Source organism: Panthera tigris, chromosome C1, assembly GCF_018350195.1.
Source record: "Panthera tigris isolate Pti1 chromosome C1, P.tigris_Pti1_mat1.1, whole genome shotgun sequence".
Taxonomy (NCBI): domain Eukaryota; kingdom Metazoa; phylum Chordata; class Mammalia; order Carnivora; family Felidae; genus Panthera; species Panthera tigris.
This window is the reverse complement of record NC_056667.1, coordinates 110542450-110570170: the sequence shown is the minus strand read 5'-3', so window position 1 is coordinate 110570170 and position 27721 is coordinate 110542450. Positions and strand designations below refer to the sequence as shown.

General features: G+C 35.9%; 1 protein-coding gene across 1 annotated transcript in view; it reads right to left on the bottom strand.

Moving 5' to 3' along the window:
• MAP3K2 (mitogen-activated protein kinase kinase kinase 2) overlaps window positions 1–27721 on the bottom strand; it is a 93946-nt gene that overhangs the window by 30953 nt on the left and 35272 nt on the right. The window contains exons 2-5 of the mRNA XM_007093096.3: window positions 5908–5976; window positions 2214–2332; window positions 1541–1581; window positions 198–297 (exon numbers count right to left, since the gene is read on the bottom strand). Coding sequence (XP_007093158.1) covers window positions 198–297; window positions 1541–1581; window positions 2214–2332; window positions 5908–5914 — 267 coding nt within the window. The 5' untranslated portion in view covers window positions 5915–5976. The remainder of the gene's footprint in view (window positions 1–197; window positions 298–1540; window positions 1582–2213; window positions 2333–5907; window positions 5977–27721) is intronic.

Below are 27721 nucleotides of genomic sequence, written 5' to 3'. Positions count from 1 at the left end.
ACAGTAGTGTCTTTAAATCTTTCCACAATGGAAAACACACAGTTCAGTTAGTTAAAATTTACAAATTTACCTGTTTTGTTTCTCTAGCATACCATATCTTTATCAATTTCTAAATAAATATTCCTAAAACAATCTCTTAAATGAACATACTACTTTCCAAAATAAGAGCTATTGAAAGTTAAACTGTACATGTTTACCTCATTGTTGGTATAATGGAGATCCATAGACTGTCCAAAGGCAGTTTTAGCCTTAGATCTCAGATCTTCCAGTTTAACTGGTCTGGGGAACTGAAGGATTCTATGTGGACAGAATGTTAAGATTATTAAAGAGCAGCTGTAAAATGTTCACTGAAAAAAGTGATTAAAATTAAACTTAACTATGTGACCTCTGTATAATGGAATGCAACAAAACTATTAAAAGAATAAAGTTGTTTGTTCTTTGGAGATTCAAATTTTGATTTCTGTACCTTTATCAACTCAACATTTCTGAGGACCTATATATCATGTAAGCATATCCCCAAAATAAGTATTTTTATAAAATTAAAAATTTTTAATTCTAGTATTTTCTTCCTATGTCTCAAAAGATTAGCCTATGCTGACCCTGGGAGCAAGCACCTAAGCTTGGAAATTACTATATTAGACTGGAGTATGCGGGAGGGACCATGTTTGTTCTGCTCACTTTATTCCTTTATGGTCCAATACTTACAGTACTTAATAAATAATGCTCAATGAATGGAAAGAATTGAGAAAATATCCATAAAAGAATAATAGGAAAAAAAGCACGTTGGACAAGTGGATGGTATATGTGGTATATCCAATTTTGTTGACATCTCTGTATAAAACATTTTTACATCTTCAGGTTATATGACTCATGAGCCTGTTTAAAGCCCTTAAAATGGATGCTTTTTCACTAACTGGATTTAATGAGACACCAATAACAGAAGTGAAATCCCATCTTCTCTATCTCCTATTAGGCCTTGTTAACAATTTTGTTGTCAACCACTACCACCACCACCACCACCACCTCTACCACTGCACTAAGATACAGATACCCAATGGAAGGCTAGGCTCATCCCTCTGCTAATTAATTTACAGCCACCATTCCAATCATCTTCCTCAATGTTACTAATCAAATATACGTCATATGACTGAGGTCTCTTGAGAATAATCAAAATTATGAATGTTAAATTCATGTACATAAGCTTTATATAATATCTGAAGGGACAATACAATTATGATAAGGAGAAATATACTTGATTTCCACTGAGTAAAAATAAAAGGAAATAGTAATATTTAAAGGCTGTATTATCCAAGATTTTTTTATTTCCTAAAATAAAAACATTAATAATTGTTACTAAACTTTAGCCTAAATTTTGACACTCTATTATAAGTCTAAGTACATGTTACACATTACCAAAGGACTATTCCATTCTCAATTTGTAAGCCATCAACTTACACTAAAGTCCAGAAAAAACTTTTAATGGTTTTTATGACTTATTTGATTAAATCAATAAACTGGCATATAGTGTTTCTTTGCTTACCTTTTCTCCCCTCTGTGTTCAAATTTGACTCGCACATCATTCTGTAATGAAATGATAAATCATTTCAGAAATCAGATAAAATTTCTACAATTTCTAGATAGTTTTTTCTTAGTCACTCATTTTTTTTTCCCCTTAGTCACTCATTTAAAAAAAAAAAGCAGGGGGAAAGGAGGTTTCATTTTCAGTGTGAACTCCAATCAATTCATAATGTCTGTCAAAGAGCTGAGTTGAGAACTGTGCTGCTGACTCTGGACTGAAAGCAAAGAGCACCAAAATCTCTTAGTGATCATGCCTATGAGACCCTTGCTAAACCTATGAGAGGGAAATACAGAACATTGGATTCCCACTTTTCGTGTTGGACATCTCAAACAAATTTGAGTTACAAAAATCAAAATGATGCTCATTTGTAAACAGAACAGACTATTTTAAATAAAAACAATTTGTTTATCTTAAGTGCTTTAAGAATGGATGAAATATCAGTATTAGAGGGCAGTTACTACATTCAATGAAAACTCTACCATTTTTAAAAACGCACACCCATTTGGAAAAATGTATGACAAAAAATATTTGATTCAAAAATGTAAAAGACAAACACTTTAAACAAACCCTCTATAAGATTAGGATATTCAAGGCAAATAATTCATACAATAAAAATATGTGTTTATTAGAATACCTGCTTTTTTGGTGATGACGATTTTGTTTTTCTGGTTTCCTGTAAAGATAATGCTGGTCTACTGGCTTTATGAAGAACAGCCAAATCTTGCATGATTGAGTTCAAAGCTTGCTGATCATCTAGGTATTTTTAAAATAATAGATGCAAAGAATCATAATTTCAATATGTATTTATCATAGACATCAAACACAAATTTGATCATGAAATTTAATGCAAAATGTGTTAATTTAACGCAAAAATGCATCTAGAACATTTTCAATACCTATACTTCTATTATTTTGGTGAAATAAAATTTCCATTATTTAAAAACTGAATACAAGTAACATTAAAACTGCACTAGACTCAAGCACTAGCATCATACTAGATGTTTACACATGAGACATTTATAGGCAAGATAAACTCATTCTGATTCTTCTAATAATGTAACATCCTAGTGTATGGGTGAAAACAGCCCCATCATGACAAATTACTTTCTGTGATTCCTAAATAAAACATCAATAGAATAGCTAAAATTTTAATTAAAGCTAGTAGGGAAAAAATAAATGACTTGCATCATTATTTGGCATTTATGTTCAAAGTACAGAATTCCTTTTAGAGATTTTCATCAGTATTTCAAGTCAGAAACAAAAGGCTTTATTCTGTGAATAATAAATGACCTACTGATATTTGTAAGTACTTCCTCACCATAAAGTTCAACAAGACTATATTTAATAGGCTGCTTAAGGATCTCAGCCAGTAACAACTTAAAATGTAACAATGTAAGAAAAATGCATTCCTTTAAAAAAAAAAAGGGGGGGTGAATCCATAAAACTGAGTGAAAGGATCATGAACTTTTAATTTCTTCCAAATAAATCAAAAATTTCTTTCTAAGACTGTAAGTCTGAGTCTCCTAGTAATACCAATTATATGCTCTCTGGGAAAGTTTGGAGATAATTTAATTGATTTTCACTAGTAAATCACTAGAATTAAACCAATTCTACTAATGATAATCAGCAAATAATCAATAAAGGAATTGAAGGACTTTTACAGATTACATTTTAAGATGTAACCATTTTGGTGAGCAATAATTTATGTTTCAGAGTAGTAATAATTAAAACATGCTTTACCCTGTAAAGAGAAATCATTAAAAAGAATGTGGCAATTCAATGGCTTCATCAGCCTTTCAAACACACAAAATAGCTGACTTTCCTAATGTATTAATTTTTTTATAATACTCAATATATTCTGCTCTATAATGAGACTGCTTGCATATTAAATTAAAATTAAAATTAAAATTAATGCTGCCAAAGGTTTTATCAGTAAATTCAAGGTTTAGAGAAAATTTTATAATCCTTCACAAAATATTCTTTGTAAAATACAATTTCATCACGTCACCTTAGCAAACAGCAACTGAGCCAGCCAGGTATAATGTAATCACAAAGTGTGTTCTGTCCACAGGTCCAAGCCAGAACATGTCATTTATTGATAAAAATAAATCTGCCCTTAGGAAAAAAATAAGCTGAGAATGATCTCAACTGGAATAAAATATTCTCATGTAACCTTCTCGAGAAAGGTAAGCTCTTTAATCCTAACTGGATTTTTAAGTATTTAATACTTTTAAGTATTCGAGAGAGAAGAACTCGAAAAGTTAAAAGTACATATATATGTTCTAATTATTTTCTTCATTAGAGAAAACTTAAACACTTGCATTTAGATATTTTCCCATGTTTAATATCACAATACCAAAATGAACAGATGCCTGGCTTAAATCTCTTATCATATTTACATATACTAATTTCCTTGTTTAAAAAAAATGAGTATGGGGGTGCCTGAGTGGCTCAGCTGGTTAAACATCTGACTTCAGCTCACTCAGGTCATGATCTCACAGTTCATGAGTTCGAGCCCCACATCGGGCTCTGTGCTGACACCTCAGAGCTTGGGGCCTGCTTCAGATTATGTGTGTCTCTCTCTCCCCCTCTTCCGTTCGCACTGTCTCTGTCTCCCAAAAAATGAATAAACGTTAAGAAAAAAATTTTTTTTAATAAAAGAAGTAAAAAATAAAAAAACAAGTACGGCTTCCTATCATAGATGTAAAAAAGTAAGGAGGACCATTTTAATAAAAGTAACTTCTCAGTGAGATGACATGCAAATAAAGGGCAATTTAACTGAGTTCCTTCTTTTTCCGGCTTGAAGAAGAATCACATGATATACCTAAGTACCCAATAAGAAACTTACTTTGAGGACGCTGACAAGATGTAAACTAACAAATTCACAAAAGATCATGCAAAGTGGTGAACATCCACTATAAGCTAGGCTGCTTTACTCTATCAAGAATCTCTGTGGTGGTCGTTGGTACTAGGCAGATATGACAGGTTATAAATTTCTTAAAGATCATGAGTTGATCAAACAGGCAATGAGGATGCCTACAGGAGGAGGCCAGAGTCTGACCAAAGGCACACAGATGAAGCAGTGGGTGTCTGACATGCTGAAAAGACATTTACCTGAACACAAAAACAAATTATTTGGGAAATAATTTCAATAAAATCTTTTATCAGAAAGGTTTAGATTCCTTCTATGCTTATTCATTATGCTTGTAAAATAATTACAGGAGAACATCCGCAATCTAAAATTCAAATACCTATGATTCATACTTTTAAATATTCAGTTTTCTGTGAATACCTTTGTATAAGTTTTTAAGCAATGACTATTCCTTGTGTTGTTGCTTACTATAGTGAAGTATTATTTGAGAAGGATGGTACAACTGGATTTGATTAATACACAGCTCAGACTGCAAGTGAGAACAACCAAAATGAAAAGATGATAGGAGTTCAGTAAAAGATATCCAATTTGGAACTGGAGGTGAAGCTGGGCGGAGAATTTGGGCCACATGATGGCACTACACACATGGTTACAAAAAGAGAAATGAAGAGAAATTTAAAAAGCAGGAAGGTGAAGCTTCGGCTTACACACTTGCCACAAGGAGACACACTGAAAACGTACAGACCCTCCAATAAAGAACATTGACAAATTTAAGCTCTTTAGCCTGTGAATAATAACGTTCGTTAAACAAGTGATAAGAAAAATGTGACAAAGATAAACATGAACAAGTATATGTCAGAATTAAGAAAATGGGATCAGTCTAGATTTAAAAACTTAGCTTCCAACTACTCAGTCCATTTTTTCCCATTTAGGATGGGGTGGGTGCCATTTGGTCCATTTATTTCTAGTGTTTCCCTGTCCAATCCTTGCCTCACGTTGGAAACTTCAACAAGGGGAAAAGGGGGAAAAAAAAGTAAATAACCTATAACCCACTCCCATACTTTAGGAAAGCCTCCCTTGCCATTAACATTATGATACCACATTACATAGTTGGGTAGTTACAACAATTCATTCTTCAGCATTTATTCAATCTTTACAGGTCAGGTTTCCTTATCTAGTATTCTCTCTGGCCATTAGACTCTAAGCAAATCTCAATCCATTTTAGCAGTTTATTTTGAATGTCCCTACTAGGATATCCTGCATGAAATGGTCATTCCAAATATGTAAGTTAACTGAAAAAGTGCTTTAATCTAAAATCTATTAAATACAAAACATTACAGAAGTCTATTACATCATAAAACTTCTTTATAAAAATGGTCATACACACAGAGAAAAATTTTTCTTCCCCATTTTACCCTTTAATTATAGATGAAAATTGCCTTTAGTCTGAACTCACCCATCATGGCAAGCAGCTCAACAATTTGAAAATTAGGAAAATGGTTCTTCCATCAGCATTCTTTACTGCCTGAGGAGAAAAAAAGATAAACACATTTAATCATTAAAAAAAATATATATATACATGGCAAAAGGAACTCTGCAGATATGATAAATTAACAAATTTAAGATAAGAGGATAATCCTGGGTTATTTGGCTGGACCTAACATAATCACAGGGATCCTTATAAATAAACAATCAGCAGGAAAGTGTCAGAGTGGTACTGCAAAAAGAATAGCTTGACCACTCATTGTTGGCTTTAAAGACGGAATGGGACAGCCATGAGCCAATGAATACAGGCAGCTGCTAGGATGTGGGAAAGGCAAGAAAAATGCATTTTTCTCTACAGCCTCCAGAAGAACCATAGCAATGCTGACACCTTGATTTTGGCCCAGTTAGACTCATTTTAGACTTCTGACTTCCCAAACTGTAAGATGATAAGATGATTTATGTTGTTTTAAGCCACCAAATTTATGGTAATCTATTATAGCAGTATGTAATGGAACACCCAGTTTCAAGAGCTTGCTAGAGAACTCAACAGACTCAGTGACACAGTCGTACTGACAGCTATAATTTACTATAGCAAAAGGGTACAAAGCAAAATAAGCTAAAGGAAAGGGCAAACGGGGCAAAGACCAGGGAAGGTGAGGGCTAGCTCCTAAGGATCTTTTTTTAATAAAGTCATATGAGACCTTTAATTCCCCCCAACCCCAGAAATCAGTTATGACAACACCAGGAAAAACTGGAAACTCTGCACTGAGGGTTTTTATTAGGGACTGATCAATACATACCCTCTGCCTAGCATACACCAAAATTCCTAACTCCCAGAAGAAAAGCAGCTATTCAGCACAAACTATACTGTTTGTATAAGCAGTTTAGGCACAGCGAGCATTCTTATCAGTTAGGCAGGTATGGACCCTGGTAAGTTCTCAGATGCTAGCCAAGGGTGGATCTTTTAAGCAGTTCTTTCTAAGGATATGCAGTGAGGCCTACCATGTTAACTCTTCTCCACAAGCAAAACAAGAAATACACAGGTTTAAAGAAACTGCACAAAGCAATAATATGAAGTGTTTTGTTGGGCACACAAGATACAATAATATAACTTATATAACAGTAACAGCACAAAGGGGAAGAATGGTGTTATATAAAAGTGTTTGCATACCACAGTAATTAAGATGGTATCAACTCAAACTATAATGATTTTTTGGTTTTTGTTATTTTAAGTTTATTTATTTTGAGAGAGAGAAGGAGAGAGAGAAAGCATGCAAGGGCAGGGGAGGGCAGGGGGGGTGGGGAGAGAGAATCCCAAGCAGGCTCCACACTGTCAGCACACAGCCTGATATAAGGCTCAATCCCATGAACTATGAGATCCTGACCTAAACTGAGATCAAGAATAAGATGCTTAATCCACTGAGCTACCCAGGTGCCCCCAAACTACATTGTTTTAAGTTATTAATTTTAATATCCGGAGCAACTGGTAAAAATAAACTTTATAAAAGCAGCAAAAGAAATAAAATTAAATTAGCATACTAGAAAATATCTAACACAAAAGAAAGCAGTAATAGAAAAATGTGGTACAAAATGGATACAACACATAAAACACAAATATAAACAAAGTAGCAGATGTAATTCTACCCATATGTAATTACATTAAATATAAGTGGAATGAACAAACCATTTAAAGGATAGAGATTCGCACAGTAGATTAAAAAAACATGATCAGGTGCGACGCCTGGGTGGCTCAGTCAGTTGAGCATCTAACTTCAGCTCAGGTCATGATCTTACAGTTCGTGAGTTTGAGCCCTGCATCGGGCTCTGTACTGACAGCTCAGAGGCTGAAGCCTGCTTCAGATTCTGTGTCTCCCTCTCTCTCTGTCCCTCCCAGCTTGTACTCCGTCTCTCTCTCTAAAATAAACAAACATTAAAAAAATTAAAAAGGAAAGAGAAGAGAAGAGAAGAGAAGAGAAGAGAAGAGAAGAGAAGAGAAGAGAAAAAGAAAAGAAAAGAAAAGAAAAGAAAAGAGAAAAAACATGATTGGGGCGGGGCGCCTGGGTGGCTCAGTCGGTTAAGTGTCAACTCCTGGTTTCAGCTCAGGTCATGATCTCATGGTTTTGTAAGTTGGAACCCCATGTTGGGATCTGTGCTGGCAGTGCAGAGCTTGCTTGAGATTCTCTCTCTCCCTCTCTCTCTGCCCCTCCCCCATCAGCACTAACATACAAATAAACTTAAAAAAAAATAATAACATGATCCAACCATATGCTGTCCACAACTTTAGATTCAAAGACAAAACTGAAAGTAAAAAGATGGAAAAAGATATACCACGCAAGCAGTAGTCAGAAAAGATCTACAGTGCTATACTAATAGAAGACAAAAGAGAATACAAAAATCGTTAGAGACAAAGGAGAACACTTATAATGAAAACATGGCCAGCTCATCAATTATAATTACTATAATATAGTATATACTATACTATAAATATGTATGCATGTAACAATAAACTCAATATACAGGACGAAGAAAATTACAGAAATTGAAAGAAGAAATAGATCATTCAAAAATAATTGCTACAGATTTCAATGCCCAATTTTCAACAACAGATAAACAGAAAAATCAGTGAGAAAACAAGATTTGAATAACACTATAAAACTTCCACGGAACACTCAACCCAAAACACATTCTTCAGAAATGCACACAGAACATTTTCCAAAACACACCATGTTAGTCAGTAAAACTAATCTCAGTAAGTATAAATGGACTGAAGTTATATGAAGTCTGTTCCCTGACAACAATGCAATGAAATCAGAAACAGAAGGAAATTTGGGAAATTCACAAATATGTGAAAATAAAACACCACACTCCTTAAGAATCAATGGATCAAAAAAGAAATCATGAAGGAAATTAGAAAATGCTTTGAGATAAATGCAAATGAAACCAAAATATACTGACACTTACTAGATGCTCCTAAAGTACAACTTAGAGATAAATTTCTAACTGTAAATGTTCATATTGAAAATGAGAAGGATCTCAAATTAGTAACCTAAACTTCTACCTTAAGACCCTAGAGAAAGAAGAGCATTTGAAACCCAAACAAGCAGAAGGAAGGAAACAATAAGGATTAGAGTGGAAAATTAGCAAACATTTAGCTAGACTACCCAAGAAAAAAAAAGACACAAATAACTAAACTGAGGTATTAAAGATAGAGCATTATTACCAACCTTACAGAAATGAAAAGAATAAGATAATACTATGAACAACTGTATTTCCAATAAATTGGGTCACCTGGATGACACAAATTACTAGAAACTACCTAAACCAACTCAAGAAGGATCTGAATTCAATATAAAAATTAATGAGATTGAATTAGAAATGAAAACCTTTCTGCAAATAAAAGTCCAAACCACATGCCTTCAAACATTTAAGAAAAAACTACCACTATTAAAAGAGAGAGGACTAGAGAGAGAAAGAGAGAACTGAAGCTAGTATTACTGATTACTGATAAACCAGACAAAAACATTACAAGACAACTAGATCCCCAAGTGAACAGATATAAAAATCCTCAAGAAAATACTAGCAAACCTAATCCAGAACATTAAAAAAAAAGGGGGGGATTACACACTGCAAACATGTGGGATATATTCCACAAAAGGTAGGTTCAGCATACAAAAATCAATGTAATAAATAACATTAAAAAAGGACCAAAACATCATCTCAATAGACACAGAAAATGCATCTGCCAAAATCTAACTACCTTAAATACTTGAAAGACTAGAAAGATAACGGAATTTCATCAAGGTGATAAAGGTCATCCATGAAAAACCCCACAGCTAACATCATACTTAATGGCAAAAGACCAGATGCATGCCCCCTTAAGATTAGAAACGGATGGCCAGTCTTACTACTCCTTTTTAATACTGTACTGGATACAGGACTAAAAGCACTCCTGTTTTTATAGAAAAACAAATAACACATAATTTTACTCATATGTGGAAGTTAATAAGCAAAACAAATGAACAAAGGAAAAAAAGAGAGACAAACCAAAAAACAGACTACAGAGAACAAACAGATGGTTACCAGAGGGGAAGTGGGAGGGGATGGATGAAATAGGTGAAGGGAACTAAGAGTACACTTTAAATTCTTTTTTCTAATGTTTATTTATTTGTTTTTGAGAGAGAGTGTGCAAGTGGGGGAGGGACAGGGAAAGAGGGAGAGAGAGAATCCCCAGCAGGCTCTGCACTATCAGCACAGAGCCAGACATGGGGCTTGAACTCACAAACTGTGAGATCATGATCTGAGCGGAAATCAAGAGTCAGATGCTTAAGCAAATGAGCCACCAAGGCACCCCCAGAGTATACTTCTCTTGATAAGCAAAGAAATATACAGAATTGTTCAATCATTACACTGTACACCTGAAACTCATTTAACACTGCATGTTAACTATACTGGAACTTAAATAAGATTTTTTAAAAGTCACATAAAAAAATAAAATAAATTCAATTTATAGTATCAAAAAGAATAAATTACTTGGGAATATACTTAAGAAAAATAAGTCTTGTATACACTGAAAACTATAAAACATTATTGAAAAAAATTGAAGATCTAAATGTATGGAAAGGCATCCCATGTTCATGGATGAAAGACAATATTGTTAAGATGGGAATATTCCCAAAGTGATCTACAGATTCCACGCAATCTGTATCAAAATTCCAGTGGCCTTTTTTTTTTTTTTGCAGAAATAGAAAAGCTAATTCTTTTAAAAAAATTTTTTTTAATGTTTATTTATTTTTGAGAGAGAGAGACAGACAGAGGGTGAGAAGGGGAAGGGCAGAGAGAGAGGCAGACACAGAATCCAAAGCAGGCTTCAGGCTCTGAGCTGTCAGCACAGAGCCCAACATGGGACTTGAACTCACAAACTGCAAGATCGTTACCTGAGCGGAAGCCAGACACTTAACTGAGCCACCCAGGCGCCCCCAGAAAAGCTGATCCTTAAATTTGTACAATCCCCAGAAAAGCTGATCCTTAAATTTGGAAGTACAAGAGGCCCTGAAGAGCCAAAACAATATTGCAAAAGAAAAATAAAGTTAGAATATTCACACACCCTGATTTGAAGGCTTACTACAAAGCTATAGCAATCAAAACAATGGGAATACTGACGTAAGAATAGAGACTGGTGGAACAGAACTGAATCCAGAAATAAACCCCAACATCTACAGTCAAATGATTTTTGACAAGGTTGCCAAGATAACAGTGAAAGAACAGTCTTTATAAAAAAATTTTTTTAATGTTTATTTTTGACAGAAAGAGAGAGAGAGAGAGAGACAGAGCATGAGCGGGGGAGGGGCAGAGAGAGAGGGAGGCACAGAATCCGAAGCAGGCTCCAGGCTCTGAGCTGTCAGCACAGAGCCCAATGCGGGGCTCAAACTCACAGACCGCAAGATCACGACCTGAGCCAAAGTCGGGCGCTCAACTGACTGAGCCACCCGGTTCTGGCAGTTCACTGGCACTGAACAACTGGATATCCACATGCCAAAGCCTTAAGTTGGACTCCCACCTCATATAGTATGCAAAAAATTAATTCACAATCGATCAAATACATAAACGTAAAAGCTAAATCCAAAAAAAAACTCTCAGAAGGGAACAAAGGTATAAATTTTCATGACCTTGGATTAGGCAATAGTTTCTTAAATGTGACCCTACAAGCATAAGCAACAAATGGACTTCCTCAAAATTAAACATTTTTGTGCATCAAAGGACACTCTCAAGATAGTGAAAAGACAACTCACAGACTGGGAGAAAATATTTGCTAATTATATACTTGATAAGGGTCTAGGATACAAAATATATAAGGTCTCAATAATAAAACAACTAACCCAATTATAAAATGGGCAACAGATTTCAAAAGACATTTCTCCCAGATATAAAATAGCCAATAAGCACTTGAGAAGATGCTTAATATTAACAGTCATCAGGGAAATGCAAATCAAAACCACAATGGCATCCTACTAATTCACACCCAATAGTATGGCTATAACCAAAATGACAGACAATGACAAGTGTTGGTGAAAATGTGGAAACACTGAAACTATATGAATCATTATTTCAATTCTTAGGTATATATCCAAGAATACTAAAAACATATAACCACACAAAAACGTTTACACTAATATTCAATGCAGCATTACTTAGAAGAGACAAAAAGATCATATAGTTTACTCAAGATCATAAAGCTGGGCAAAGTTAGGACCCTAATACCCACTTCTTATTTCTCACTTAAACTTTCTAGAATACTATGTGTCACTCCAGTTCACCTTTCAAGAAAATGGCTAGCATAGGAAATTCTCCTACCATACATATAGACACAGAGAATGTCACAAAATGGTCGAGAAGAATTTATTCAGTATATTGTCTTTCTACAAATTTAAATTCTCAACTGCCTTTTTCAATTTTTAAATTAAAATGTTGAAGACAAATCTTGACTAACCTCCAAAATAAAGTATTCTGAACACAAAATTTTTCCATTTAAATCAATAACATCTCTTTCAGGAAAAACAGTTAATTCCCCAAACCACAAATTAAATAAAAAAGGCATCAGTCTAATGGAAAAGCAGTTCAAGGCTGCATTTATAAAAACAACTATGGGGATGCCTGGGTGGCTCAGTCTGTTAAGCATCCTACTCTTAATTTCTGCTCAAGTCATGATCTCATGGTTTGTGGGTTCAAGCCCTGCTTCAGGCTCTGCACTGACAGCGAGGAGCCTACTTGGGATTCTTTCTCTCCCTCTCTCTCTCTCTACCCCTCCCTTGCTCACACTCTCTCTCCCAAATAAATAAAACAGTCAATAAATAAACAAACAGTTCGGTACTTTTACCAATATTCTGAGGTTGAAATTGGCAAAAACATCAAAATATATAAAATTAAAGGTACAAGTTAGTAGGAAAAGCTAAACAAAGGTGAATCACATCTGTACCTGAAAGTTTTTATCTACAACCTATTTTAATTTTTGTCATTTTGACATTTATTACCATAGACTGATTTTGCCAGCTTTTCATATTAATTCACAGAAGACATACGCTTTTGTATTTATTTTCATTCAATATCTGTTACAGCTCTGAGATTCTTCCACATCATCTGTATGAGTATTTTGCTCATTTTCATTGCTGTGTAATACTCCATTATGTGACTATATCTCAATTAATTCACCTACTCTACTAGTGGACATAAAAGTTTCCAGTTTTTGACTATTACAAACATAGGCTTTACAAACCTCCTTGAACATAACTTTTAGTGAACATAAACACATATTTCTGTTGGATATATACCAACAGAAGGAATTGCTAGGTCACTAAGACACACACATAGTTAACTTTAGCATATATGGCCACTTTCTTAGAGTAGCTGTCAATCTATATCCTCCCACCAGCAACGTATGAGAGTTCCAGTTCTTCCACCTTCTCACCAACCCTATTAGTCATTCTGGTGACTATGTAATATCTCACTAGTTTTAATTTATACTTACCTCATGGCCAATAATGTTGAGTATCATTTCAGAATGGCATAATGAATTTAAAAAGCATGATCCTATTATACAGTGTCTATAAGATCTAAGGACATGATAGGCTAAAAGTAAAAGGACAGAAAGATATCCCATGCAAATAGTAACCAGGAGAGAGCTAGAGTGGCTACACTAATATCAGACAAAACAGACTAGAAGTCAAAACTGTTATAAGACACAAAAAAGACATTAAATATTGAGAAAATGGTCAATTCATTAAGAAGATATAACAATTATAAACATACATACACCAAACAGCAGAGCTCCAAAATATATGAAGCATGAACAGAATTAAAAAAGACAAATACATACCTACACAGTAACAATAGAAAACTCAATACCCCACTTTCAATAACAGAGCAACCATTCAGATCAGTAAGGAAATACAGGACTTGAACACTATAGGCCAACTGGACCTACCAGACGGATACAGAACACTCAATCCAAAAACAGTACAATACATAGTCTTCTCAAGTCCACATGGAACATTTTTCTGAATAGACCATATGTTAGGCCACACACAAAAAAAATCTTAATAATTTAATAAGATTAAAATCAGACAAAGTATTTTTCCAATCATAGTGGAATGAAACTAGAAATTAACAGCAAAAGGAAAACTGGAAAAGTCATAAAGATGTGGCAATCATACAGTAAATTCTTAACCAATGTTTCAAAGAAGAAATCACAAGGGAAATTAGAAAATATCTTGAAAAAGATGAAAATGAAAACACAACACACCAAAACTCACAGGATACGGCAAAAACAATGCTAAGAGAAATTTAGAGCTATAAATATTTATGTCAAAAAAGATTTCAAAACAACCTAACTCTATATCTTAATTAGTAAAGCAAAAACAAACTAAGCCAAAAGCTTACAGAAGGAAAGAAATAATAAAGGTTAGACCAGAGATTAAAGAGAGAAGAGAAAAACAATAAAGAAAATCAATAAGACCAAGAGCTGGTTCTTTGAAAAGATAAACCATTAGTTAGAATAAGAAAAACAGAAAAGATTCAAATAAATTAAAATCAGAAAGAGAACATTACAGGAATAAAAAGGACCATATCAGAGCAGCATGAACAACTGCATATGAAAAACTGTATAACAGAGGTGAAATGGAAAAATTTCTAGAAACATAAAACCTACCAAGAATGAATAATGATTAGGAAATCTAAACAGACCTATGATTAGTAAAGATAATGAACCAGTAATCATAAAGTTCCGGACAAGAAAAGCCCAGGACCAGATGGTTGCACTAATGAATTTTATCAACATTGACACATGGTTTCTTCTGAAACAATTCTTCCAAATTCTGAAACATTCCAAAAAAATTGAAGAGTAAGGAGCATTTCCTAACTCATTGGACGAGGACAACATTACCCTAATACCAAAGCCAAACAAAGACATTTAAAAGAAAACTATTGGACAATTATCTCTTATGAATATTGATGCAAAATTCCTCAACAAAGTACTAGCAGACCAAATTCAGCAGCATATTAAAGGGATTATACACCATAACACAGTGGGATTTACTGCTGAAAGGCAAAGATAGTTCAATATATGAAAAAATCAATGTAACAGGTCACATTAACATAATGAAGAGGGCAAAAAACACAAGATACACTCAATTGATGCAGAAAAAGCATCTGACAAAATTCAATACCCTTTCATGATAAAAAAACACTCAACAAACTACCAATAGGAGGAAACTTCCTAAACGCAATAAAGAGCATATATATAAGAAAAGCCTACACCTAACATCACACTTACTGACGAAAGACTTTTCCTCTAAGATTTACCATCTTCAGATTAGGAACAAGACATAAATGCCCACTTTGCCACCTCAGTTCAACACAATACTGGAAGTTCCAGTGAGAGCAATTAGGCAAGAAAATAAATGATAAGCATCCAGATAGGAATGAAAGAAGTAAAATATCTCTGTTTGAGATGACACGATCTTATATATAGAAATGTCTAAAGATTACACACATACAAACAAATTCACCAAAGTTGCAGGATACAAAATCAATACACAAAAATCAGTTACATCTCATTACATAATGAATAATCTGAAAATGAAATTAAGAAAATAATTCCACTTACAACAGCATCAAAAAGAGTAAGATATCTCGGAATTAACCTAACCAAAGAGGTGAAAAACCTGTACAATGATACACTGCCAGAAACGCTGCCAAAAGAAATTTAAAATATATAAATAAATGGAAACATATCCCATGCTCATGGATTAGAAGACTTAACACCATTAATAGGTCGATACTACCAAAGTGACCTACAGATTCAATGCAATCCTTATCAAAATCTCCATGACATTTTTTGCAGAAAAGAAAAATCCACCCAAAAGCTCATATAGAAATCTCAAGGGACTCCAAATAACCAAAGCAATCCTGAAAAAGAACAAACCAGAGAATGTACACTTTCTGATTTCAAAACTTACTACAAAGTTACAGTAATTAAAACAGTGTGGTACTGGTGTAAAAGACACACAGACCAATGAAAAAGAGTCCAGAATTAATCCCTTGCATATATATGGTCAAATGATTTTTGACAAGGATGACAAGACTATTTAATAGAGAAGGACAGTTTTGTAAACATATGGTGATGGGAAAACTGGATATCCTTATGCAAAAAAAATGTAGACTGAACCTTACACCAAACACAAAAATTACCTCAAAATAGATCACAAACCTAAATGTAATAGTGAAAACCATAAAACTCTTCAAAGAAAATAGAAAGGAGAAGCTTCATGACAGAATTTTTGCAACAATGCCTTAGATGTGACACCAAAAGCACTGTCAACAAAAAGATAGATTAATTGGAGTTCATCAAAATTTAAAACTTCTCATGGATGAACCTGGAAGGTATTATGTTAAGTGACATAATCCAGTCATGTAGAATACCACATGATTCTATTTTTATAAGGTATCTAAAACAGTCAAATTCATAGAAGCAGAGAATAAGCAGAGTGGAAGCAGAGTGGTTTCCAACGACTGATAGGTGGGAAAAATGGGAAGTTGTTATTTAATGAGTATAAAGTGTCAGTTATCCTACACGCGTACGTTCTAGAGATCTGTCGTACAACACAGTTCCTATAGCTAATGATATGGTATTATGTACCTAAACGTTTGTTAAGAAGGTAAATACCCTTAAATATTCCTTCCACTACCAAAGAAAGAAGAGACATACGGAATCTTTGGAAAGTGCTGGATATGTCTATCACCTTAATTGTGGTAGTAGCATGGGTACCTGTATATGTCCAAACTAATAAAATTATACAACACCAAACAGATAGTTTTTTTTATATTATACCTCATTAAAGCAGTTAAAAATTTTTAAAACTTCTGTGCATCAAAAGACACAGTCAACAATTAAAAAGCAATCCAGACAATGGGAGAAAATATTTAAAAATCATTGATCTGAGAAGAGGTTAATGTCCAGAATAAATTCTCACAATTCAACAACAAAAAACAAATAATGTGATTAAAATATGAGCACAACAGGGCGCCTGGGTGGCTCAGTCGGTTAAGTGTCTGACTTTGCTCAGGTCATGATCTTGCGGTTGTGCTGACGGCTCAGAGCCTGAAGCCTGCTTCAGATTCTGTCTCCCTCTCTCTTTGCCCCTCCCCTGCTCATGCTGTCTCTGTCTCAAAAATAAACACTAAATAAATAAATAATAAAAAATAAAAAATAAGCACAAGACTTGAATAGACATTTCTCCAAAGATGATATACAAATGGCCAATAGAATATGAAAAGATGCTTAACATCACAAATCATTAGGGAAATAAATTCCAACTAAAACCATAATGAAATACCATATCACACCCATTACAATAACTACTATCAAGGGGCACCTGGGTGGCTCAGTTAGTTCAGCATCCAACTCTTGATTTTGGTGCAGGTCATGATCCCAGAGTCATGAGGCCACAGGATCAAGTCAAGACCCGCATCTGCCTCTGGGCTGACAGTGCAGACCCTGCTTAGGATTTGCTCTCTCCCTCTCTCTCTGTCCCTCCTCTGCTTGCATGTGGATGTGGTGCACATATTCTTTCTCCTCAAAATAAATAAACTTAAAGCAAAACATAATAAAGGTTGGCAAAGATGTGAAGTAATTGAAACTCTTCTGCACTACTGGTGGGAATGTAAAATGGTGCAGTCACTTAGAAAAACATTATGGCAGTTCCTCAAAAAATAAAAAATTAAGGGGCACCTAGGTGGCTCAGTCAATTCAGCATCCAAATCTGGATTTTGGCTCAGGTCATGATCTCACAGTTCGTGACGATGAGCTCCACATTGGGCTCTGTGCTGATAGAGCAGATCCTGCTTGGGATTCATTCTCTCTCGCTCACTCACTCTCTCTCTCTCTCTCTTCCTTCCCTCTCCCTCTCCCTCTCTCCCTCCTTCACTCTCTCAAAAATAAATCAACTTCCCTATCAAAATAACACCAGCATTCTTCACAGAGCTAGAACAATCCTAAAATTTGTATGGAACCAGAAAAGACTCTGAATAGCCAAAGCAATCCTGAGAAAGAAAACTAAAGCTGGGGGCATCACCATCCTGGACCTCAAGATGTATTACAAAGCTGTAATGATCGACACAGTATGGCACTGGCACAAGAACAGACACTCACATCAATGGAACAGAATAGAGAATCCAGAAATGGACCCACAAACGTATGGGCAGCTAATCTTTCACAAAACAGGAAAGAATATCCAATGGAATAAAAACAGTCTCTTCAGCAAGTGGTGCTGGGAAAACTGGACAGCGACATACAGAAAAACGAATCTGGACCACTTTCTTACACCATACACAAAAATAAACTCAAAATGTATGAAAGACCTAAATGTAAGACAGGAAGCCATCAAAATCCCTAGGGGAAAGCAGACAAAACCTCTTTGATCTTGGCCACAGCAACTTCTTACTCAACACATCTCTGGAAGCAAGAGAAACAAAAGCAAAAATGAACTACTGGGACCTCATCAAAAATAAAAAGCTTCTGCACAGCGAAGGAAACAATCAGCAAAACTAAAAGGCAACTGACAGAATGGGAGAAGATATTTGCAAACAACATATCAGATAAAGGGTTAGTATCCAAAATCTACAAAGAACTTATCAGGGGTGCCTGGGTGGCTCAGTCAGTTGAGCCTCCAACTTTGGCTCAGGTCATGATCTCATGGTTTGTGGGTTCAAGCCCCGTGTTGGGCTCTGTGCTGACAGCTCAGAGCCTGAAGCCTGCTTCGGATTCTGTGTCTCCCTCTCTCTCTGACCCTCCCCCATTCATGTTCTGTCTGTCTCTGTCTCAAAGATAAATAAACATTAAAAAAAAAAAAGAACTTATCAAACTCAACACCCAAAAAACAAATAATCCAGTGAAGAAACGGGCAAAAGACATGAATAGACACTTCTCCAAAGAAGACATCCAGATGGCCAACAGGCATATGAAAATGCTCAACACCACTCATCATCAGGGAAATACACATCAAAACCACAATGAGATACCACCTTACACCTGTTAGAATGGCTAACATTAACAACTCAGGCAACAACAGATGTTGGCGAGGATGCAGAGAAAGAGGCTCTCTTTTGCGCTGCTGGTGGGAATGCAAACTGGTGCAATCACTCTGGACAACAGTATGGAGGTTCCTCAAAAAATTAAAAATAGAACTACCCTACGACCCAGCAACTGCACTACTAGGTTATTTATCCAAGGGATACAGGTATGCTGCTACAAAAGGACACATGCACCCCAATGTTTATAGCAGCACTATCAATAATAGCCAAAGTATGGAAAGAGCCCAAATGTCCATCGATGGATGAATGGATAAAGATGTGGTATATACATGCAATGGAGTATTACTTGGCAATCAAAAAGAATGAAATCTTGCCATTTGCAACAACATGGATGGAACTAGAGGGTATTAATGCTAAGCGAAGTCAGTCAGTCAGAGAAGGACAAATATCATATGACTTCACTCAAATGAGGACTTTAAGAGACAAAACAGATGAACATAAGGGAAGGGAAACAAAAATAATATAAAAAACAAGGAGGGGAACAAAACATAAGAGACTCTTAAATACAGAGAACAAACTGAGGGTTGCTGGAGGGGTTGTGGGTAGGGGGATGGAATAAATGGATAAGGGGCATTAAGGAAGACACTTGGAATGAGCAGTGGGTGTTATACATAGGGGATTAATCACTGGAGTCTACTCCTTAAATCATTATTGCACTATATTCTAACTAACTTGGATGTAAACTAAAATAAATAAGTAAATAAACTTAAAAGAATTTAAAAATTAAGTTACCATATTATTTAGCAATTTCACTCCCACAAATCCAGAAATTAACTTCTGGGTATATGCCCAAAAGAATTGAAAGTGGGGACTCAAACAGGTATTTGTACACCCATGTTCACATAAGAGCATTATTCACATGAGGCAAAAAGTAAAAGCAACTCAAGTGTCTAGAGGCAGATGAATGGATAAATAAAACATGGTATATACATACAAGGAATATGATTCAGCAGTTTAAAAAAAGATTTTGACATATGCTATAACTTGGATGAAATTTAAGGACATTTTGCTAAGTGAAATAATCCAGCCAACAAAAAGTATAATTCTACTTATAAAAGGTACCTAGAAAAGTCCAATTCATAGAGACAAAGTAGAAGGTGGTTGCCAGGGACTGGGGGAAAAGGAGGAGTTGTTGTTTAATGGGTATGCAGTTGTAGCTTTACAATATAAGAAGAGGTCAGGAGATGGCTAATGGTGATAACTGCATGACAATGCAAACGTACTTAATGTCACTTAACTGTGCACTTAAAAATAATTAAAATGGTAAATTTTATAACAATTCTAAAAATACAAAAAAAAAAAAAAAACCTCACTTTTTGCAAAATCCAAACAAGACAAATCTAGAATTTACCGACACTACACTGTGCTTTACTTCAAGTGCAACCATTTACTTTTAAAATATAGGTGTTCTTCACTTTGTCCTTTACGTGATCTACAGCTGACCCTTGAACAACATGGGGCTATGGGCACTGACCCCTCCGCATGCAGTCAAAAATCTGTGTTATAACTTTTGGCTCCCTAAAAACTACTAATAGCCTACTGTTGACTAGAGAAGCCTTACCAATAACATGAACAGATTAACATATATTTTGTATGTTACATACACTATATGTTATATTCTTATAATAAAGTAAGCTAAAGAAAAGAAAAAATCAGAAAGGCGGCGCCTGGGTGGTTCAGTTGGTTGAGGGTCTGACTCTTGATTTTGGCTCAGGTCATGATCCCAGGGTCATGGGATCTAGCCTGGAGTCAGGTTCCATGCTAAGCGTGAAGCTTGCTTGAGATTCATTCTCTCTCTCTCTCTCTCTCTCTCTCTCTCTCTCTCTTTCTGCCCCTCTTCCCTGCTCATCTGCTCTCGCTCTCTCTCAAGTAAAAAAAATAAACAAAAATGACAATAATAAAGAAAATCATAAGGAAAATACATTTACAGTACTGTATGGAAAAAATCCACCTATAAGTAGACTCATGTAGTTCAAACTCATGATGTTCAAGAGTCATCTACATTGTACATACTTCCACTTCATGTGCTTTAAGGACCACCACTTAACTGGGGTGCCTGGGTGACTTAGTTAAGCATCCAACTTGCTTTCAGTTCAGATCATGATCTCATGGTTTGAGTTTGAGCCCCACGTGGGGCTCTGTGCTGTCAGCACAGAGCCTACTTGGGATTCTGTCTCCCTTTCTCTGCCCCTCCCCTACTCGCACACACATGCGCACGCTTTCTTTCTTTCCCTCAAAAATAAACATTAACAATTTTTCTAAAAAGGACAGCCACTTCATAATTTCTAAAAAGAAAACTTTAGTGTCTGCCTACTATGTGTCATGTATACAGTAGTAAAGAAAACAAAGTCCTTGTACTCTTGGGCTTATACTTTAATGACAAAGATATACAAGTAACTACAAAGTATCAAATGAAGAAACAAACCCAGTGAATGAGTAAGTAAGTAAATAAAATTTTCAAAAACTGAGAAGGCACCAGCCATAAAAAGAGTCAAGGGAAAACTCTCAAGGTTAAAGAATGGCAGTTACAAATGCCCAAAAACCTTGGCATGTTCCAGGAACTATAGGAAGGATTATGTGGTTAATACACAATGACACTTTACCTATTGGTCTTCCTCCCAAAACTCATAAACCGAGTAACATGAGAAAAACATGTGCCAAAATAAAATTTAAGAGACATGAAATACCTCACCAATATTCCTTGAAACTATCAAGGTCATTAAAAACAAGGAATGTTTGAGAAACTCACAACCTAGAGGAATGAAAGGAATATGAAAACTAAATGTGATGTAGCATCCTGGATGGAATCCTGGGACACAGAAAAAAGACAATAAAATCCAAATAAAATATGGAGTTCAGTTAATAATGAGGTATCAATACTGATTCATTCATTATCACAATCATAATAAGGTTTTTTTCAAAAATATTTTTGAGAGCATGCATGTACAAACAGGGGAGGGGCAGAGGGAAAGGGAAAGAGAAAATCTCAAGCAGGCTCCATGCTTAGCACAGAGCCCAACGTGGGGCTCAATCCCACAATGCTGGGATCATGAACTGAGCTGAAATCAAGAGTTGGGATGCTGAATGAGACACCCAGGTGCCCCAATAACGTAAGATGTTAATAACAGGGAAACTGGTTCTCAGGAAACTGAGAAAGCTCTGTACTCTGTGGAAGTTTTATGTAAATCTACAACTTTTCTAAACTAAAACACTTATTTTAAAAAAAAAAAGAATGAATTGTAAGAGGGCAACAAAAGAAGCAAAATGTAGTTATAAGGTCACTTAACATCAGGAAGAGATAATGATGTATTAAAGTGTCATAAGACGGTAGCACAGAAGATGGGAGACAAGAGTTGGATTCAAGGCATATTTTGTAAGACAGAATAAAAAGAACTTTCTGGTTAGATTTCCAGCTAGTATAGAATAAAAAGGTCAGCAAATCCTCTCCTTCAAAAATAAGAACTAAACTGGACAGACTGTCAAAAATAACTATTTTAAGGATTTAGAACTTGCCAAAAGGTAAACAACAAATTGAGAATTATTTATTCATGGAAAACTACCAGAACTTCAGGGAAGGAGTGGGAGTCTACAGACTTCCTACTTGGAGATACTCCCATCACTAGCCCAGGTTGGTCTGCATAAAAACTTTATTTTTTTTAATTTTCAAAAAATGTTTGATTTATTTTTGAGACAGAGAGAGATAGAGCATGAGCATGGGAGGGGCAGAGAGAGAGGGAGACACAGAATCTGAAGCAGGCTCCAGGTTCTGAGCTGTCAGCACAGAGCCCGACGCGGGGCTCAAACTCACAAACCATGAGATCATGACCTGAGCTGAAGTTGGACACTTAACCGACTGAGCCACCCAGGCACCCCTGCATAAAAGCTTTAAACAAGACAGGCTTGAAATCCAGCAGCTCTGTTGCTAAGGTACTGACTTAATTTGGAGTGAAAGATGAAAACCTACACTGAATAACACTGTCAATAAAAAGAAAAATAGGGTAAAACAAATGGAGAAAACCAGTGGCTCTGCTAGGAAGAGAACGGTGTCTCAGATGGGGACAGGGGCAAGCCTGCCAGAAATTTAATGGGAAGACCTTGAAAATTAAAGCCATAAAAGTGCTAGATGAACTTTCTAAAAATCCCAGGCTGACTAGAAAAGTATGGGCATGTGTAGAGGAGACCCAAGAGGGCCAGGTACAAAGTAAAAATTAAGCCATACCTGGAAACTGCCTTAAATTTGTGCTCTCCAACTCATATACATCCACCAGAAGATGGTCAAAGCCTTACAGCCTTGAAGTATTTGAATGTAACCTCTACCAAACCAATAACTGACCACTAAGTTATGTGGTCACAGGGCAACCTCTAAGAAGTCTAGCTTAAAAAATACAAACAAAAAAAAAAAAAAAGAAAAATAAGCAAACACAATAGCAAGGAAACAAGCATGGGGAATAAGATATTCTACCAAATAAGGAGAAGCAAATTGGTTAAAAAAAAAAAAAAAATCTGGGGGTGCCTGGGTGGCTCAGTCGGTTAAGCGTCCAACTTCAGCTCAGGTCATGGTCTCACGGTTCGTGAGTTGAAGCCCCGCATCGGGCTCTGTGCTATCGCATTGGGCTCTGTGCTGACAGCTCGGAGCCTGGAGGCTGCTTCCCGTTCTGTCTCCCTCTCTCTCTGCCCCTCCCCAACTTGTGCACGTGTGCGCACGCGCTAAGAATAAATAAAACGCTAAAAAAAATTTTTTTTAATTTTTTAAAAATTAAAAAAAAAATCTGATTCCAGAGTTGCTACAATATATTATATGATATGTCTAGTTCTCAAAAAACAATAAAACAAACACACACACACGCACAAAATTACAAGGCATGAAAACAGAGTAAAGTGTGACCCATACTCAAGATAAAGAACAGTCAATAGAAACTGACTCATGGGGCACCTGGATGGCTTAGTCGGTTGAGCTTCCAACTTCAGCTCAGGTCATGATCTCACAGTTCATGGGTTCAAGCCCTGTGTCGGACTCTGTGCCAATAGCTCAGAGGCTGGAGCCTGCTTCAGATTATGTGTCCCCCTCTCTTTCTGCTCTCCGCCCCCACTCACGCACATGCACTCTCTCTCTCTCAAAATTAAATAAATGTTACAAAAAAATAGAAACTGACTCTGGGTAGGCCCTAATGTTGGAATTAGCCAACACTTCAAACCAGCAATTTAAATTAAATAAACAGCAGAATTAAAGGAAAATCTGATGAAAATTATTCCACAAACAGGAAATCTCAACAAAAAACAGAAACTCAAAAAAAAGAACTAAAGTGGAAATTCTAGACTTGAAAAGTACAATATCCAAATGTAAAATGTATTAGATGAACTCAATCTAAGACTGCAGAAGAACTAAACAAAAAGATCAAGTGAAAGAATCTGAAGAACACAGGGGGAAAAAAAAGACTGAAAGAAAATGAAAAAAGTCTCAGAGGCCTGTGAGATATTAAGCAAGCTAAATTTTTTAATGGGTGTCTCAAAAGGAGAGGAAAAGAAAAATGGGCCTGAAAAATATTTGAAGAAACAGGCTAAAAGCTTCCCAAATTTCACAAAAAACATCAATCTACAAATCTAAGAAGCTCAATAATCCCTAAATACAATGAATACAAGAGATCTACAACTAGACATATCATTCTCAAACTGCAGAAAGCTAAAAAAAATCTTAAAAGCAGAAAGAGAAAAGATCTCTCTTGTATAAGAGAACAATACAATTAACTGACTTCTAAGAGAAATAACAGAAGCAGAAGGTGAAGTGACTTATTAAATGACAAAAACAAAAAACAAAAAACAAAAAACAAAAACCCAAAAATGTAGAGCATGAATCAGATATTCACCAAGACTGTGCTTTACAAAATAGCAAGGTGAATTAAACACATTCTTGGGGTGGCTGAGTGACCAACTCCTGGTTTCAGCTCAGGTCATGATCTCATGGCTTGTGGGTTCGAGCCCTGTGCATTGGGCTCCACACTGACAGAATAGAGCCTGCCTGGGATTCTCTCTCTCCCTCTCTCTCTGCCCCTTCCCCTCTTGCTCTCTGTCTCTTTCTCTCTCAAAATAAATAGACTTAAAAAAAAAATTTTTAAGTTTTAAAAAAACGCATTCTGCATGCCTGGGTGGCTCAGTCGATTAAGCATCTGACTTTGGCTCAGGTCATGATCTCATGGTTCATGAGTTCAAGCCCCACATTGGGCTCTCTGCTGTCAACACAGCCCACTTTGGATTCTCTGTCCCCTTCCCTCTCTCTGCCCCTCTCAAAAGTTAAAAAAAACAAAAAACTCACATTCCTTGATAAACAAAGGCTGACAGAATATTAAGGAAAGTCTTTAGACTGAGAAGAAGTGACATCAGATGGGGTAAGGTTAAATCCAACAGACAAAATGAAAAACACTAGAAATGCTAAATAAAAAATGTTTAAAAAATTATTAACATTTTTTTCTTCTCTTAAGCTTCTTAAAAAAACATGACTATATAAAGCTAACACACACATACACACACAGCCACATGCCATTCCACCCAATAAAAAAATATATATTCTTTTAAAGCACCCACAGAACATTCACCAAGATGGACCTGCGCCATATCCTGGCCACAAAATAAGTCTCAGCACATTTGAAAGAACTGAAATTAGGGGTGCCAGGTGGCTCAGTCGGTTAAGCATCTGACTGCGGCTCAGGTCATGATCTCACGGTCCATGAGTTCGAGCCCACTCAGAGCCTGGAGCCTGCTTCAGATTCTTGTCTCCCTCTCTCTCTGACACTCCCCCGTTCATGCTCTGTCTCTCTCTGTCTCAAAAACAAATGTTAAAAAAAAATTAAAAAAAGAAAGAACTGAAATTATACAAACTATGTTTTCTCATCACAATATAAGCAATACAGAAACAAAAGAAAGGCAACAGGAAAATCTCCAAACATCTGCAAATAAAACAACATACTTCAAAATAATCAACAGCTAAGACACAAATTCTCAAATAGTTTTTTTAACATATAGAATTAAATGTAAACATGTAAAACTATGTAGGAGGAAAAATTACAGTATCATGCTGCACTGCTACTGCACCACACCCCCTTCTCCCAACAGATGCCCTACCTAACATCCTTTGGGCTCTTGCAAATATGCAAACAGGTAAAAGCAGGAATGAACCCTACGGTGCTGGGCTGGGATTGGAAGTTTCATTATGAAATAATGTTTCTGTTCTAAATATGTACAGATAAAGAAACAGATGTAAATACAGATGTATATGCATGTTTGTGTATATGTATGCACACACATGAACACAAACATGGTTGTACCTATTATACGTGTTATAGTTTTGTCTACTGCAATCTAGGAGCAGTGACATCCTACTCACAATGAGTGCACCTGCTAGATGTTGGTTTCTAATCTCCATTAAGAAGATTCTAATCTCCAGTAAGAAGTACCAAGGCTCCTTGAAAATATGAGTTATTTCCAGGTATGAATTAGGTAACTGCAAGATGAGCCTGGAACATCTTACTGTGTTAGAAAGAAAGGACACAAAAAGTCATGAAACATGTCAAAAGGACACAGGAACCAGACAGAAGGGACTCTCATTAGCCAAATATGAGACAGTTTGAGCATCAAAATAAATGACAGGTTACAACCACTGAATAAAAAAAGGAATCTATGAGTCCACAGACACATTATTTTTTTTTTTTTAATTTTTTTTTAATGTTTATTTATTTTTGAGACAGAGAGAGAGACAGAGCATGAACAGGGGAGGGGCAGAGAGAGAGGGAGACACAGAATCTGAAACAGGCTCCAGGCTCCGAGCTGTCAGCACAGAGCCCGACGCGGGGCTCGAACTCACGGACCGTGAGATCATGACCTGAGCCGAAGTCGGACGCTTAACCGACCGAGCCACCCAGGCGCCCCCAGACACATTATTTTAAAAATAAGTCAATAAATGGGAAAAGAAGGTTTTTTTAGCACTCATAAATTATAATAATTTAATAAAATTATGAAATCACCATTTGGCACCATTAATAGTAATTCAGCCAAGAAAAATCAGTAAGTGCTAAAACTCATATGTAAAAATGTGATGAAGAATGAATAAAATAGTCTCAAAATACCTTCCCCCCCAATATTCATCAACTATAAAGAAAAAAAAAACTACCTTTTTTATTAGCATAGCAACTTGTCAGAAAGCTTAGTCAACTGATCAATATTAAGATCACCAGTAATGGGGGAATTAAAATCATTCACCACCTGACAGGATGCACTGAGAAAAATATCACATCACCTTTGTGATGTTTCTGCCAAAATAAAATAAACTGAAACATGGGGAAGCATCATTAGACAAACTCCAACTGAGAAATATTCTAAAAGTTAACTGCTCTATAAACTTCAAAACTGTCAAGATCATGGGGGCGCCTGGGTGGCTCAGTCGGTTGAGTGTCCGACTTCGGCTCAGGTCATGATCTCACGGTCCATGAGTTCGAGCCCCACGTCGGGCTCTGTGCTGACAGCTCAGAGCCTGGAGCCTGCTTCGGATTCTGTGTCTCCCTCTCTCTCTGTCCCTCCCCTGTTCATGCTCTGTCTCTGTCTCAAAAATAAATAAACGTTAAAAAAAAATTATAAAAAAAAAAAAACTGTCA